Below are 15,176 nucleotides of genomic sequence, written 5' to 3' on the forward strand. Positions count from 1 at the left end.
TAAATTTCTTTTTATATTTCAAAAATAAAATCATAAATCCAAATGTAAAATTTGCAGTCTAAAATATATAATCCAAAATATTATTTTATTTTGTATTGAGAATCCAAAATATATTTTTTTGTAATTTAAAGGCACAATATGAGACACAAAGATTGTATTTAGAATGTACAATTACTTATGGAAGTGCAAGGTGAAATTATGGAGGTGCAGGAAGAAATGGCCCACCACAGGTCCATAAACAATAAAAAAAACACGGGTGTATTTGAAAACATTATAACACTTGTAAGTTTCATATTTACGGGTGATTATTGTGAATAAATACTTTTAAAAGACAGTGACCTTATAAATTTTCCAAAAACTTCTTAGAAGAGAAAAATAAATTTAAAGAAATAAAATAAATTAAACTTACAAGTTTTTTCCAAATAAAAAATAGCATGAAAAGACATCACGATAAAAACTGCAATCCACTAAAATAAACCAGTACACCTAAAGTTATTCATAAACTAAGTGAAAACATACCATAAAATAAAATTTAATGCATAAATTAATTTTAATCTATGGAAGAAACCCAGAAAAAATTTCAATTCAAAGCCACTGTATTAAATAATGGCCAGATACTTGGGCAAATGTGTTACAATGGAATATTTTACAATTTTGCATCATTAGACACAATTCTCCTCTAATAACCTAGCAGTGGCAGAGGCATTAAAAAGAGATAGTAGAACATCAGACAATATAGAATTCAGCTTACATAGTACATAATTCCAAACAGGAGACAAATTATAATAATGAAAAAGGAAAAACAAAGCAGCATTTCATTTTTGTATAAAGCTGGTGACTAACAAAGAACCATGGTTGACTAGTACAAAACATACCACTACATAATGTCTCCTGAAAGGACTGAGTGACCAGAGATCAAAAGTGCTTCTGATAATCCTGTGATGGAGGTTGCTCCCATGGCCGAAAAAAACCTACGCAAAGAACAATCAAATTAAGTACATTGTAAATGTGAAATCTGCACACCAATATTTTTTTATTATGAATTCTAGAATTCATTAATTGCATCACATTAAGCTCTCAATAATCAATTATGTTTCAATTCTTCATCTGCATACCAATTAGCTCTCACTATGATTCATATGTTCAGCGCTTCAGGCGCATGTCTATGCAAGCACTGTTTTAAATGTTAATGCACTCTCATAAACCCCAACTCCCTCACAAAGAACAGGCAGAAAAGAAATTCCTATGATTCACTTGTTAAACCAGTCTAAACATCCTTCCGAATATAACTGTTGAAGTTTTAGGACAGAGAAGGTAAACAAGAAAATCCTCAGTAAACTAAAGCTTACTATGCTGTAAGCTTGTTACAATTACAAGTATATACATGAAAGGAAGTAATCCTTGAAAAGATGAAGGCTTCATTACCCATACGTCCTCCCCTTTTGAGACCAAAACCAAGTCCCAACAGCTAGACAGGCAATCCTTCAACACGTGGCCATCATCATTTTGCCAAACAAACAACTCACTTAAATATATATATATATATATATATATATATATATATATATATATATATATATATGAATATTTAGGAAAACAAAATGATTTTATAGTGGATTACCATCTTGAGTTTTCTCTCAAGTTTGCACATATAAATCATATGCACGGCACATGTAAGTCATATGCATCACACATGTTATGAACGTAGATAATCCAAGGATCGCCAAATGACTAGTAAAATATCTTGTTAGTCATTTAAATGACAAAAAATAAACAATTATTGAGACGATCTATTTCATGAAAAGGCAACCTACCTCTATTTGTTTGGTTGGTCCTTGCAGGGAAAATAGTTTACCTTGCATAGATGCGAGCAGGCTACTTGATTGTCAGTTTGTCATATGTCAATAGTTTTAGACAACAGATCACATGTTGCCAATGCAATTGCTCAATAATTAATATTTTATTCCAGCAATTTAATAATACTCTGATTCATTCTTTTCCAATATAAAAGATTACTCCGAAGTACCCTATATATATATATATATATATATATATACACACACACACGAAGGAGATCTTGAAAATATATAGAAATCCTTCTCCTAGTGGTTTTAATGAGAATCACATCATCCCAGTGACTGTCACACGGTGCCTGACGAAAAAATATATCATGTTCACAATAAAGGAATTATCTGGTCACACGATAGTGAACTAACTCAAATGCCACCTAGTTTCTAGCCATGACTCCCCTTTGTTAGATAGAAACATGACATTTAGATCAAAGTTGTGATAGATAGTCAGTTTGCCATTTCAGTATCCTCAAGTACATCTAGTCCATATTTTCTGCACGAGAATGCAACACCTGTAATAGTGGACCACTTCAATACCCAGAATCATGAAAAGAAGTATGCTTTCCAGTTGGCAGATATTTTCCATATCACAATCTGCAATATCATTGCGACATCACCCACATAGACCACCAAATAGATCTCGGTGGTCACTATAAATCATCTCAAACTGCTGAATAACAATGCTAAATCTCCCCAATCATGGCTAAAGTGATGCCTCAATATTCAAGGAGTATTAGGCAGTCGGCAGAATAATCCAAACTTCTTATGCTGTTTTCCTCATATAAACCTCTATAGCAATTTATAACAAATTGTGAACGCAGACGGCAGCCATAAAGAGAAAGACATAGACAAAAGAAATTTTACCTGGTCAGAAGGTACATCTTAATCAAACCCCCACATCTTTGTCTAGCAATAAACAACCAAACCGTGCTTTGAGAAAACCAATCTGGCCAGTTGGCCAACTTTAAGTGTACAGAAACAGCCAAACGTATCTTTGGAAAAAAGATCAAAGAACCAGCCACCAAGTGCCAGTAGAACACAAAGTAACCATCCTGTCCAATCCACCATTGTTCTTGCAAAATGCACAATGGCACAAAGACTTCTAAGTAATCTTTGGTATAGACAGAATGAAAAGAAGTGCCCAAAGTATAGTAGAGTGAAGATAGAAACGGTGACTAAAATCATCCATGCAATTCAGACCAAGAGTGGAACAAATAACATTGCAATAAGAAACAGAAAAACTAGTTACCATAGATGGGATTTTGCAAGGTAACAGAATTGGAGAAAGAGAGAAAACAGGTGCTTTAAGAGGTCTGGCAATACGATTAGGATGTGAGCAACAACAATTAAAACCTGAACTCTGCAGAAGAACCAGTCAAGGAAACATGAGGAGCCTCATACAAAGGGAATGCTCAGCAGAACTTTTGAAGGAGGTTACATTTGCATCGATTAGGTAGCAGTTTCAAGAACATCAATACCCTTTTTGAAGCCAAGAGTATCCCTAGAACATAAATTTGTGAGCCTTGGCACAAAGTTTGTCCCATTCAAGGACAAGGTCAAGAACAAAGCACATGCGCAGTGCAGCAAAACCCACAAAGGGATGAGAGATACAGATTAATCTAGAATAAGGATAATCTGGTTTAGTAAAACCATAGGGGGTTAGCAACTAAGTAATCCAGAATGAGAGATGCATCACCCACCACCACAAAATCTCAAAAGAACATTACTTCGAAGGGCTAAAATATGAGCATTCTTTTAACTAACGGTCTTTACACTTTAAAATGCCATTTTGCTGAGGGTTGAGATTGCATGAAGATTGATGAAGTGTCCCTGTCCTATGTGGTCAAAAAGTTGTAAACAAACCAGAAAATTATTCATTGCCATATCAAAACAGAGAAGATATATCAAGGTACAAATTTGATTGTGAAAGTACAAAAGGTTTCAAATATAGAAAGCAGTTCATATATTTTCATTGTGATTATGAAAACCTAGTGCAACAAGAATAATCATCAATAAATATCAAAATACTATAATTCCAATATTAAAAAAAAAAAAAACCCTAAAGTCTTACATTGACTAAAAGTACTGTCTGATAAGAGCTTATAAAGGTTAGGCAGCCCCTCCTTTTACAAATTGATTTGATAGGGATGAGTTAGACTTAATTTAAGATGATATAAAATATTGTCCTAGATTTACTATTGGACTATCTACCATATCATCTACATACTATAGAAGCAGCACAATTAGGATTGCCGATACCAGGGTTAACTAGTTCAAAAGGAGGAGCAACTAAGTGACCAACACAAAAATGAAAATTTTGGAATTTGTGGCAGTTTTCTATTTAGCAGAAACCAACAGTAATCAGTGTGACCAAACCTGAGACAGAATTGATTATTACCTAAATAGCCACAAGCAACTATCCCTACATGGTTACCCCGTTCAGAAAAATGGCAGAAGCAGGAATTGATGAATCTGTATCAAGATATACAGTAGCATGTACAGGTGAGGAAAATCCTCCATAAATATAATGGTTAAGCTTTGGTATCATGTCATCAGTGACAGCTGACACGTAACAGCAAAATGAGCTTTTGGCTCCAGCAACCTTAATCTATAGCCTAAGTACAATTTTGAACAACCACATAAAAGCGTTGAAAATAAGAAGTGTATAAGATTTACCTTTCCTCCTTAACTCAACTATTTTGATATGGACAAAAAATTGGGAGCAAGCTAGAGATAATCCATAGTAGGCTATATTCAAGTAAGCATCAACTCTATACCAAGTAGGATCACAAACATGAACATCGACAAAAAACTTTAGGATTTTTCTATGTTGTGACATTCGTTGATGATGTTTCTCATTTTACTTAAGTTTTTTTAATAAATAATCATTTTGATGTTTTCTTTTATATTTAGAAAAAAAAAAACCATGCTCAACTAATTTGGGTTGGCTGTTAGTGAACAAATAATGCTAGAGTATATTTGTTTACTGAGGTTTAATCCTTTTTCACTTCGTGAGAAATTATTCACCAAACTTCCTATGTTAACACAACACAAACTCTTCTTTACTGTAATATCCCTCTTTCCTTCTAAGGTGTTGTTCACCATGAAGAGATAATCAAACCTTGACCTTCTGATTTCACAACAGGTTTACAATAATTCTGTGCTATGATCACAGACATGATTCTCTATTTATAAGGAATAATAATGATATAAATAAGAAAAGGAAAGAAAACTAAAATGTAAACCCTAAAATAAAGCTACAACATTTTCCTATTTACAAAATCATATCTATAATGAAATGAGAATAAAACCCCAAACATTAAGGAGTAAAATCCTTTGACACTCTCGCCAACTTGAGTTTTAACATTATTTCGTCTCAGTCCTTAATTATAAGACATTGTTTTGAAATTTTTGTCTTTTTAACAACACTCTTTTGTAATTGCCCCCTGCAATGTAAATCTCACTTTTTTTATAAATAGGGATCCAAGCACTTTACTTTACAACATTTTCTTAGCCTTTGCAACTTGTTAAACAACTTTCTAAGCTAACAAATACTTTCCATACAAAGACCCTTCTACACCTCAATGTTTATGTTATCCACACCAACTGCTTTATCATTTCCCATCCCCTTCAACGCGTCTTTAAACTCATGCTGTCAAATTATAAGATAAAAGGCATAAATTTGGTCCTCATCCATTGTTAATAGCCCATTTGAATTCCAATAAAAAAAATTCTCTTCATTACAAAGCTTGTTGAAGTGAATTTTCATCCTTGTGACATTATTTTGTTATGAAGACTTTAACTTCATTCTTAACTCATTCCACTTCATTTCCCTAAATTTAGGTTGTAAATGGTTCTCTCTTCATCTTTAGTACCGATTAAAAGTTGTAGTGGTCACCTCATTCACCATCTTCTTGACTTCAATCTTAGCAACCACATAACTATTCCTCCCAATTTTCAACAATCTTGCATGAATCCACACCATATGACTTTCCATTTTAACCTTAACTTTATTTTTCACACTTGCATTTCTCCAACTGGATTATTTACCCTTAGGTCCCCAACCTCGTGATTCATCATCAATCTGTTACTACCTTCCTAATCCCTTTAGTCATTTGTCCCACATATTTTCATCAAAAACTTAAAGGGTTATTTCATTTGTGATAGTTCTTTATCGAGTCAATGGATGGAATTCAAATCTAGATCGCAATAGCAGGGAGGCAGTGCTACCATAGTTTTTTCTATCAACATAATGTCCCTGTTAGTATCCTTTTTGTATTAAATAAATACTCTCCTGGAAATTTGAAAAAAGAAATATACGTTATCACTTCCTTTGGCCTTCCCAAGCACTCTTCATTGAAAGTTCCTTCACATTTTTACTTTATTTGTTTGCCACCACTTGATCCTTGAATTCCTATCTTGGCTTTTCATCCATACTTACATCCATGCCCCAACTCAATTGGGCAGTCAAGGTCTCCCTGTGTAAGACTTTGCAATCCATGCACAGTTTTCTTCCTGATCTCCACAAAAATAAGAAATCAATTTGCAAGCATACTACCCAACTTTTGTGGAAAAAGATTGGGTCACACATCAACATCAAGTGATAGGGCTAATATATGATAGAAGAACATGATAAGGTAGATGCAACAAGATTGGGTAGGATGCTTGATCAAGGAGGAGACAATCTAAATGGTGGAATCAATCAAACTTCAAAGCATATCAGGACAAAAAATGTGTGAGCTGCATAATCAAACATGTGTGATTGGAGAACACATCCAAACTGGACCACTAGAAGAACAGAAGAAGAAAAAAATTAGGGCTAATCACCCCACTCCCATCTCCTAATAAAATGCAGAAAATAAAAGGAACTTAGAGAGAGCCCACATACAGAAGTGTCTGGCAATATATATGTGTCTTGATGTTATTAATGATAGGAAAAATGCATGTACACATTCTACAGTTCAAGAGAACAGCTATGCCTTTATTAATATAGAACAAATTAATAGATGGTTATATTTCAACCACCTCAAAAGTCCACTTAGTATTAGTGCAATAACCTACCCAATTCATAACTGTAGCATCAAATATCCACTTAAACGAATTACATGTACTTTTAACAAATAGGAAAACAAACCATTAATAAAAATCTGGCATACTTAATTCTCCAAGCGACATATATATCGAGTCATCTTCAGCAAGTGTCCCCTGGAACCAAAAAGAATGAATTATGTGGAAATCATCAACTATAATTATTAATAAATATCTTATCAGGATAAAGAATCATTTCATTGTAGATCAAAAAAGCATGCAGCAACCATCAAGTCAGCAAAGGCTGTTAAACGGACTGCTAGAAATATATATCTAGATTTGAAGGTAGCATTGTACCGTTCCATTATGAAGGCCCATTTCGCTGTGCACAGAACTTATGTCAACGGGTGGTACTGAAGAACAGTTAGTGAAATCTGGTCCAAGCAACTCTGATATCATAAGCCCATATCCATCCTGAACATCATGTATGTCAGCAGCATTTTGAGCTTGGTTGGAAAAACCTTCAAGGCCAGGAAACATAGTCTCTGTCCTGTGATTTCAAAGACAACATATTACAGAGTTGTAGGATAGATGAAGGATATTTAAAAGTCCATGCTCCAGCAGGTATTTTCACTAAGTAACTGAAAGAAGCAGTGAAAAATAGGAAGTTGGAAAGCTAACATAAAACTTAAGAAGGGAAGGAAGTAGGAAAGCATACTTTCTATCCATATTGTCAATTGACTTTTCTTCTTGAATGGAATCATTTTCTAAATCAATTACTTCAATCTCTTTGCCATTCGCTGCGTGAGTATTGAATTTGCTTGATACACTAGTATGACTCATGCTCAGATCTATGTCAATTGGCACGGCTTTCTTTGCTTCAGAGACCGAGGGGGAATAAATAAGAACTGGGTGATCAACATGACTTTCATTCCCTTCAGAAACTTCAATGAGATTCAGATCACAGGTTCTAAACGAACTCGGCAAAGAAGGCTTCTCGTCCGGACACTGAAGAAAAGGTCTATCTCCACCTACTGTGAACTGAGAACCGCTACCCATCAGACTCCCCTGATCAGAAGTCATAGTAACTTTGTCAGTGTGTGAAATACCATCTTCTACCTGGCTCTCTTTCACTTCAATTGGATTACCATGTAAAAAGTAACCCCCAGCCTTAGGAACAAGGGAAGGCAACCATTCCCTCAGTCTCTTGCTGTCCTCCCTCACATCATCGTCGTCATCTTCCGCAACCCGCTTTTGACCCTGTTTCCCATCCAAGGAATTGCAAACTCCATACCCCGGTAGTGTAGCACTAGACTCTTGGTTGTTATCTTGAATAAAGCTTCTATCCTGACCAGACTGACATCCTAATTCTTTCACATCCTCGACTTTAGACACAGCATCTAATTCTCTCACATCCTCAGCTTTAGACACAGCATCCAAGTCTCCCACATCCTCGGCAACACAAACAGGTTCTAACTCGGCAACATCCGCATCAACATGCACCATATCATAACTTTTCTCCCCTAGTAACTCACCCGATGAGGAGCCTTTAACAGACTCATTTTCAGCCAATACTTCCTTAGCTGAGTCAGCTCCTTGAAGATCCGCAACATCACGTGCACTCCCAGTACCATCTCCATTGTTCCAAGCTTTCAAATTCTTGCGTGTGATCGAAGAGCGCGTCCTGGTGGGCACCTTCACAGACTTGCAGAGTGAAACCAAATCAGCAACAGCCCCACCAGAGCTACTATTCTCTTGATCACTCAACTGCGCAGACACATTCCTCAATCTCTCACTATCATCATCGCGAGCACCACCATCCTTCACCTCCTTAACCCCAACACTCACACCCTCCAAATCATTACCAACACCAACCCCCATATCCACATCACACACATCTTTCCCTACACCACTCTGCTTCATCTCCAACAATTCAGCACTCACCCTCTCCTTATCCCTATCCTTATCATTCAAATCACCACTATCCTCACTTCTGGGCGAAAATTCATTCGAATTTGATTTTACCAAAGCATCGTCACTACTATTCAGGTGTTGGTGCTGATGCTGGTGCTGGTAATGGTGCTGGTCCTCCTCATCTTGATGTCTAACACTAAATCCACCACTTTCATAATCATCATCCTCACCATCCCTAACATCGTTGGGTACGCGACCAGACCAAGATCCATTCCTCCTATACTCCCTCCCCCAATCCATCCCATTGCTCCTGCTGAAGCTCCCTCTCCTCCTCCCCTTCTGCCCAAATTCATCAAACCCCAATTTCCTCCTCCCATCCACGCTCCCAAGTCTCGTCAGCGCCGACTGCCGCCCGCCACCTTCCACGGGAGCCTTTTGGTTCTGCCACTTTGTCGGCAAAGCGTTGGGCGGCAGCAGTCCCTGGGAAACCAAATACTCCGCCGCGAGCCGCCCAGCCTCTACAAATATGTCCCCTCTCCGTCCTCTCCCCAGACCCCCCTCACGCTGCCGGTACTCTGCCGTGTAAAACCCTCGCGGACTTCGCTGCCGAGTCTGCATAATGCCCTTTATCCTCCCCCTTTCTCTCTGCCCGATCAGATCAACCCAATTCAAATTTCTCCCCTCAAAATCTCCTATCTCTGAGCCATACAACAAATCAAGGTTTCCCAAAAAGAATAGAGGAGTTAGGTTTGAGGGTTCTGGTGAAGTGGTTGTTGATCAGCAGTGGCAACTACAGAGGCCGCCGATTGGATAATTGATTCACGGTTCAGACTTTTGCAGAACACACAGAAGCTATGATCGAACGGAACAAATTGAATTGTCACTTCTCATTGTGTTAGAATTTCCTTTTTCTTCCTTTCTCTGTGAAACGCCCCTGCCCTAAGTCAATTTCATGGTTCCAACATTAATTTGCTATTACATGACACCTATATATACGAATCAGTGATGTCTTCTGCGTGTTTTTGCTTTCAAAAATGAAAATGTTTATGAACAACTTTGATTTGTGAATAAAAGCAAAGAGAGTTAAATATATTTTCATGCTTCTAATTAAGGGATAATTTTAATTTTTATAAACTTTTAATTACACTTTCACTTAATTTTCTAAATCAATTAATTTGGGTTTATAACATGCCTCATTTCCCTAATAAGGAAGCCTTTTTATTATTATTGTTTTTTTTTTCTAAAAATTAAAGCGTGTAAATTGATTAAATTTATAAAAAAGATATTTAATTTTTTAATAACTTTAGTTTTTATTTGATATACTAATAATAATATATTTTTGTTTTGTTATGCTTTGTGTGTTGTATTGTTTTTATAATTTTGAAGATAATTAGATATTAAACAATGAAACATTGTTCATTTTAGTTTACATTTTTATAATTTAGGTAACTTTTTTAAAATTTAACTACTTTTTCTTATTTGACCATTTTTTTAAATTGAATAGTTTTTAAAACTAAAATAACTTTTTATAATAAAAAGGTGTCTATGAAGTAAAAATTATAAAAATTATTTATATTTGTTTTTATAATTATATTAATAATAATAATAATTTTTTTTTGTTATTAAAAAGAGTTAAATGACAGTCAGGCAGTACATTTGTTTTCACAAGTTATTAATGAAGGTGATTGTTTCAATCTACTATTCATTTTATCCTTAACAATATAAATTGCCTTATTAAAACTTTTACCTTTTTATAGTTATTTTAGATTTTGTAAATATTATTTTATAGTTATCTTTTATAATATATTTTTAGAAATTTAATAATATTTTTATTTTAATAGTAACTAAAGGAATTACATTTTATTTATTATTAAAGTGGACACTTGTGCATATAATCAATATTAATACAATAATCATTATATAATTTTTTTCAACGTTATGATCACTTATATTATTATTATTATTAAGGTTAAATATATTTGTAATATATTTAAATTTTAACACGAAATTGAAATTTATATTTGTATTAAGCTTTGATACATTTTAATCTTCAAATATTAAAAATAATCAATATACTTCTCTTAGTCCAATGATGTTAAAAGGTTTTACAAACTATCATTTCCATTATTTTTTAAAATTTAATAATTAAAATGTATTAAAGTTTATAACATAAACTAATGTCAATTTCGTATCAAAATTTAAAAACTAAAAACATCAATTTTACTATGGCAATAAACGTTGTTATTGTTGATAGGGGAGCAATATGAGTGTTAAACTCAATCCTTGATGTGTTTGGTTTTTTATAATGACAACACATTGATTGTAACAACACAAATATGTTTTCATGACACAATATAAATGTGTATTTGTGCTTGATACATATGTTGGTATGTAAATGTTTCATCATGATTGATACATATGATGACATGTTGATTGGTTTGGATACTAGTGTGATCTTAATTGTGTTTATATCTTTTGTATGCATACTAAATGTTTATAATGTGATAAAACCACAAGCACAAAACAACTTTGTATAAAATAATCGATTACAGTCATGGTTATCAAACTCGTGAGTTAACTCGTTAACTCGGACGAGTTTGCGTTCCTAGTAATCGTTGTCGACTTAACTCGGTAGTAAACTCGGTTTTTGAGTAAACTCGACGAACTCATAAGTAAACTCAATAGAATCGTATAAAATCGCGATATTGCAGCGATTTGGCAAGTTTAAAACAGGTAACAACGAAAAAAAATCGTTTTGAGTTTAGTATTTAATGACCTGATTAGGGTCCTATTCTTCATTGTGCTTCACTCCATTGTGTTCGTAGTCGTCATTCGTGGTCGTCGTTCGTGGCCGTCGTTCGTGGTCGTCGTTGTTCGTGGTCTCGTGATCGCGCTTCGGTGGCCTAGTTCGCACTCACTATTGTAGTCGTCGTCGTGTCGTCGTCGTGTCGTCGTCGCGTGCTCGCGTCTTATAAGTTTGCGCACTCTTGGTCTCGCCTCCTGGTCACGCCTGCGTGGCGAGGGATGCTTTTTGTTTTAAACATTGCTTGCGCCCTTGCCATGGTGGGTCTCTATTTAAAAAGTTTTTTTTATGGTCATATCCAAGTCAATTCTCTTACATTACGCACAAACTTGTCAATTCTCTTACATTACGCATAGACTCTTTTTTATTAAAAAAGTATTTTCTATGGTTATGTCACCTCACCATGTTTTCTATTAAAAAATTATTTATATTAAAAGAATAAATTTTAATGGTTTTATCACAAAATCATTATTTTTTATTATGTTTTGCATGGAGTTCACTAGTGGGTCTCACCATTTTTTTATTAAAAAATTATTTTTAATAAAAAAATAAATTCTAATGGTTTTATCACATAAATGAAATCATTCCTTTTATTGTTTTGTGCGTTTTTGGGAGTCAACTGCCATGTGTTTTTTTAAAAAAAATTATAATATCATGTATATCTGAGTTCACTTCTGCCATGTCTTTTTTAGTGAAAAAATTTAGAGCATCATGTCTGAAAAGATATCAAATTCAATAGAAACTAATCCAAGTGCATCTTCATCCATTAAAAGTAGAAGTAAAATTGTTTTGGGAAACCGATCTGATATTGGATGGAAACATGGGTTTGTTATTAACAGTAATGGAAGGAAAGTTAAATGTAACTATTGCTCAAAGATTGTGAGTAAAGATATATTTAGATTTAAGCATCATCTTGTTGGAACTAGAGACGATTCTGAACCTTGAGCTTATGTTTTGGATTAAATAAGAAATTTGCTAATAAAAATAGTTGTTGAGGCCAAGAATGCTTCATCAAAGAAAAGAAAGATAAATAAAATTGATGAAGATGACGAAGAAAGTGAAAGTATTGAAAGAGGACACAAGATATTCAGTTTTAAAGAAAAACAAAAAGTTGGTACTAATACCAGGGGGAGAGTTCAATCAACTACAAATCAAATGGTGAAAAAAGGATACAAAGAAGAAGTTGATGCTCAAGTGGCTAAACTCTTTTACACCAGTGTCATTCCTTTTAATGTAATTAGAAATTCAGCCTTTGCAAAGTTGTGTGAAATGATTGGTAAGTATGGAGTTGGATACAAACCACAATCTTATCATGATATTAGAGAGAAGCTCTTAAAACAAGCTGTGAACAAAACAGATGCAATCCTTCAGGATTATAAGGAGGAATGGAAGACAATTGGATGTACAATTATGTCTGATGGTTGGATGGATAAAAAAGGACGTTCTATTTGCAACTTCTTGGTGAATAGTCCTAAAGAGATGGTTTTTCTTTACTCACTTGACACTTCAAACATTTCAAAAACAGCTGATCAAGTTTTCAAAATGTTAGATGATGTTGTTGAGTTTGTTGGAGAAGAAAATGTTGTTCAAGTTGTCACTGATAATGCTGCAAATTTCAAGGCAGAGAGAGTTGTTGATGCAAAAGAGGAAAAAATTGTATTGGACTCCATGCGCAACACATTGCATTGATTTGATATTTGAAGATTTTGAAAAAAAAATTAAAGGTCCATGAATTTACCATTAAGAAGGGAAGAAATATTACCACTTATATTTATGGAATATCAATGTTGATTTCCTTATTATAAAAGTTTACTAAAGGTAGAGACTTGATAAGACTGGGTGTGACTAAATTTGTCACGACTTATTTAACTCTTGCTTGTCTTCATGAATTGAAGGCATCATTGTTGACCATGTTTAGCTCTAAGGAGTGAAAGACAAACAAGTTTGGAACTTCACAAGAGGGGAGAAAAGTAGAACATGTGGTACTAGATAGCCAGTTTTGGAAGAATGTTTCCACATGCCTGAAAGTTGTTGCCCCTCTTATGGTAGTCTTAAGATTAGTGGACTCAGATGTAAAACCCGCAATGGGTTTCATTTATGAAGAGATGGATTGTGCAAAAGAAAAGATTAGGTCCAACTTTAACAATATAAAAAAGAGGTAAATTTTCAAAATTTTACTCATTCAAAGTTTAATTACTTATGTGTGAAATTATTTCTGATATAGCATAATTGATATAGTTATGAAGAGGTTTGGAGAATAATTGATGCTCGATGGGATAATCAACTTCATAGGCCTTTGCATGCAGTTGCCTATTTTCTAAACCCCATCTCCACTATGAACCTAACATTAAATGTGATGATGGTGGAGAGGTGAAAGAAGGATTGTATATGTGCATGAGAAGATTGGTACCAGATATGGCAGAAAGAAGAAAAATTAATTTACAAATTGTTGAATTTCATTATGCTAGAGGACTTTTTGGAATGGAAGATGCAAAGGAGTGCAAGAAATAGTTAAATCCTGGAGAATGGTGGGACATATTTGGTGATGGAACTCTGGAGTTGAAGAGATTTGCTATTCGAATTCTAAACTTGACTTGTAGTTCTTCTGGATGTGAGCGTAATTGGAGCTCATTCGAAATGGTAATTTAAATTATTTTTAATTTATAATTTTCTTTATTATGTTTATATCTTCACTAAAAATATTATATTTCAATGTAAGTTCATACAAAGAGAAGGAATCATTTGCATCAACAAAAGATGAATGATTTAGTTTATGTGATGTATAACTACAAGTTGAAAAGTAGACAAATTCGAAAAATTGTTGCTCTTCCATTTGATGACATTGAATCAGATGATGAATAGATAACTAAAGAGGCAAATGATGTTGTTGAGATTAAGCAAGTTGAAGGTGAAAATGATAGTGAACATGTTCACTTAGATGGAGCAACAGATCCTAGTCTAGATGTTCTTGATCTTAATAACATAACATTTGGGGACAATGAGGATGCACAACATTCATCAGGGGAAGAGTTGGATGAAGATGATGATGATGCCATTATTAAAGGATTAAAAGATTAGACATAGAGACTTTGACATTTCAATTTATATTTTATAATATTTCTATTTCTATGAACTTATGTATTTTAATTTATATAATTTTGTTAAACTTATTTGAATTATGATGTTATTTATATTTCTTTTTCATGCAAAGTAAACTCTTACGAGTTTACTGGACTCTAACGAGTTTACGTAAACTCTCGAGTTTAACAACCTTGATTACAATGATGTTGTAATCAATTAAGTTCATTAGACAGATTATGTTTTAAACTATGGCAAAACAACAAGTTTTAACTAATTACATTGACTGTATAATCGATTAAAACTCGTGTCTTTGCAAACATCTTTTTGAAATGTGTTATGATGAGTTTTGAAGTGAAAATGTTTTCAAAATTTGCTTAAGTGTATAGCTTAATCGATTACAATGCTTATGTAATCAATTAAGTATGTTATTATTTAAAAACTGTTTTCAAGCTAAGTCATAACAATGATAACGGTCATATTTTTCAAATATTTTGACTAGC

The 15,176-nt window shown here is 34.0% G+C and overlaps 1 protein-coding gene and 1 pseudogene across 3 annotated transcripts; one reads left to right on the forward strand and one right to left on the reverse strand.

The window, feature by feature from the left end:
• Window positions 1-578: 578 nt before the first annotated feature.
• Window positions 579-9,772, reverse strand: LOC124846220 (uncharacterized protein At4g26450). 3 transcript variants are annotated; one of them, XR_015784884.1, is made up of 5 exons: window positions 7,597-9,772; window positions 7,236-7,428; window positions 6,985-7,055; window positions 6,171-6,365; window positions 760-971 (listed from the first exon to the last, which is right to left on the reverse strand). XR_015784884.1 is itself a non-coding variant. In XM_047323439.2 (4 exons), exons 1-4 carry the CDS (start codon window positions 9,408-9,410, stop codon window positions 916-918), a joined length of 2,112 nt encoding a protein of 703 aa, XP_047179395.1. In that variant the 5' UTR covers window positions 9,411-9,771; the 3' UTR covers window positions 579-915. The 3 variants fall into 3 exon arrangements, 2 of the variants coding, with proteins under 2 accessions (XP_047179395.1, XP_047179396.1); XM_047323439.2 differs by lacking the exon at window positions 6,171-6,365 and having other exon boundaries at window positions 579-971; window positions 7,007-7,055; window positions 7,597-9,771; XM_047323440.2 differs by lacking the exon at window positions 6,171-6,365.
• A 2,534-nt stretch (window positions 9,773-12,306) lies between these two features.
• On the forward strand, window positions 12,307-14,673 carry LOC148201528 (uncharacterized; annotated as a pseudogene).
• Window positions 14,674-15,176: the final 503 nt, after the last annotated feature.

Source organism: Vigna umbellata, chromosome 3 (genome assembly GCF_029865625.1).
Source record: "Vigna umbellata cultivar VRB3 chromosome 3, Vumbellata_1.0, whole genome shotgun sequence".
NCBI lineage: Eukaryota > Viridiplantae > Streptophyta > Magnoliopsida > Fabales > Fabaceae > Vigna > Vigna umbellata.

Excerpts from the sequence above, each read along its gene's own strand:
- LOC124846220 (XM_047323439.2), bottom strand. The coding sequence starts at position 9,410 with ATGCAGACTCGGCAGCGAAGTCCGCGAGGGTTTTACACGGCAGAGTAC. Across the intron at positions 7,429-7,596 it reads ATTGACAATATGGATAGAAA|GACAGAGACTATGTTTCCTG; the intron begins GTATGCTTTCCT and ends TTGAAATCACAG. Across the intron at positions 972-7,006 it reads TATGTCGCTTGGAGAATTAA|GTTTTTTTCGGCCATGGGAG; the intron begins GTATGCCAGATT and ends TTCTTTGCGTAG.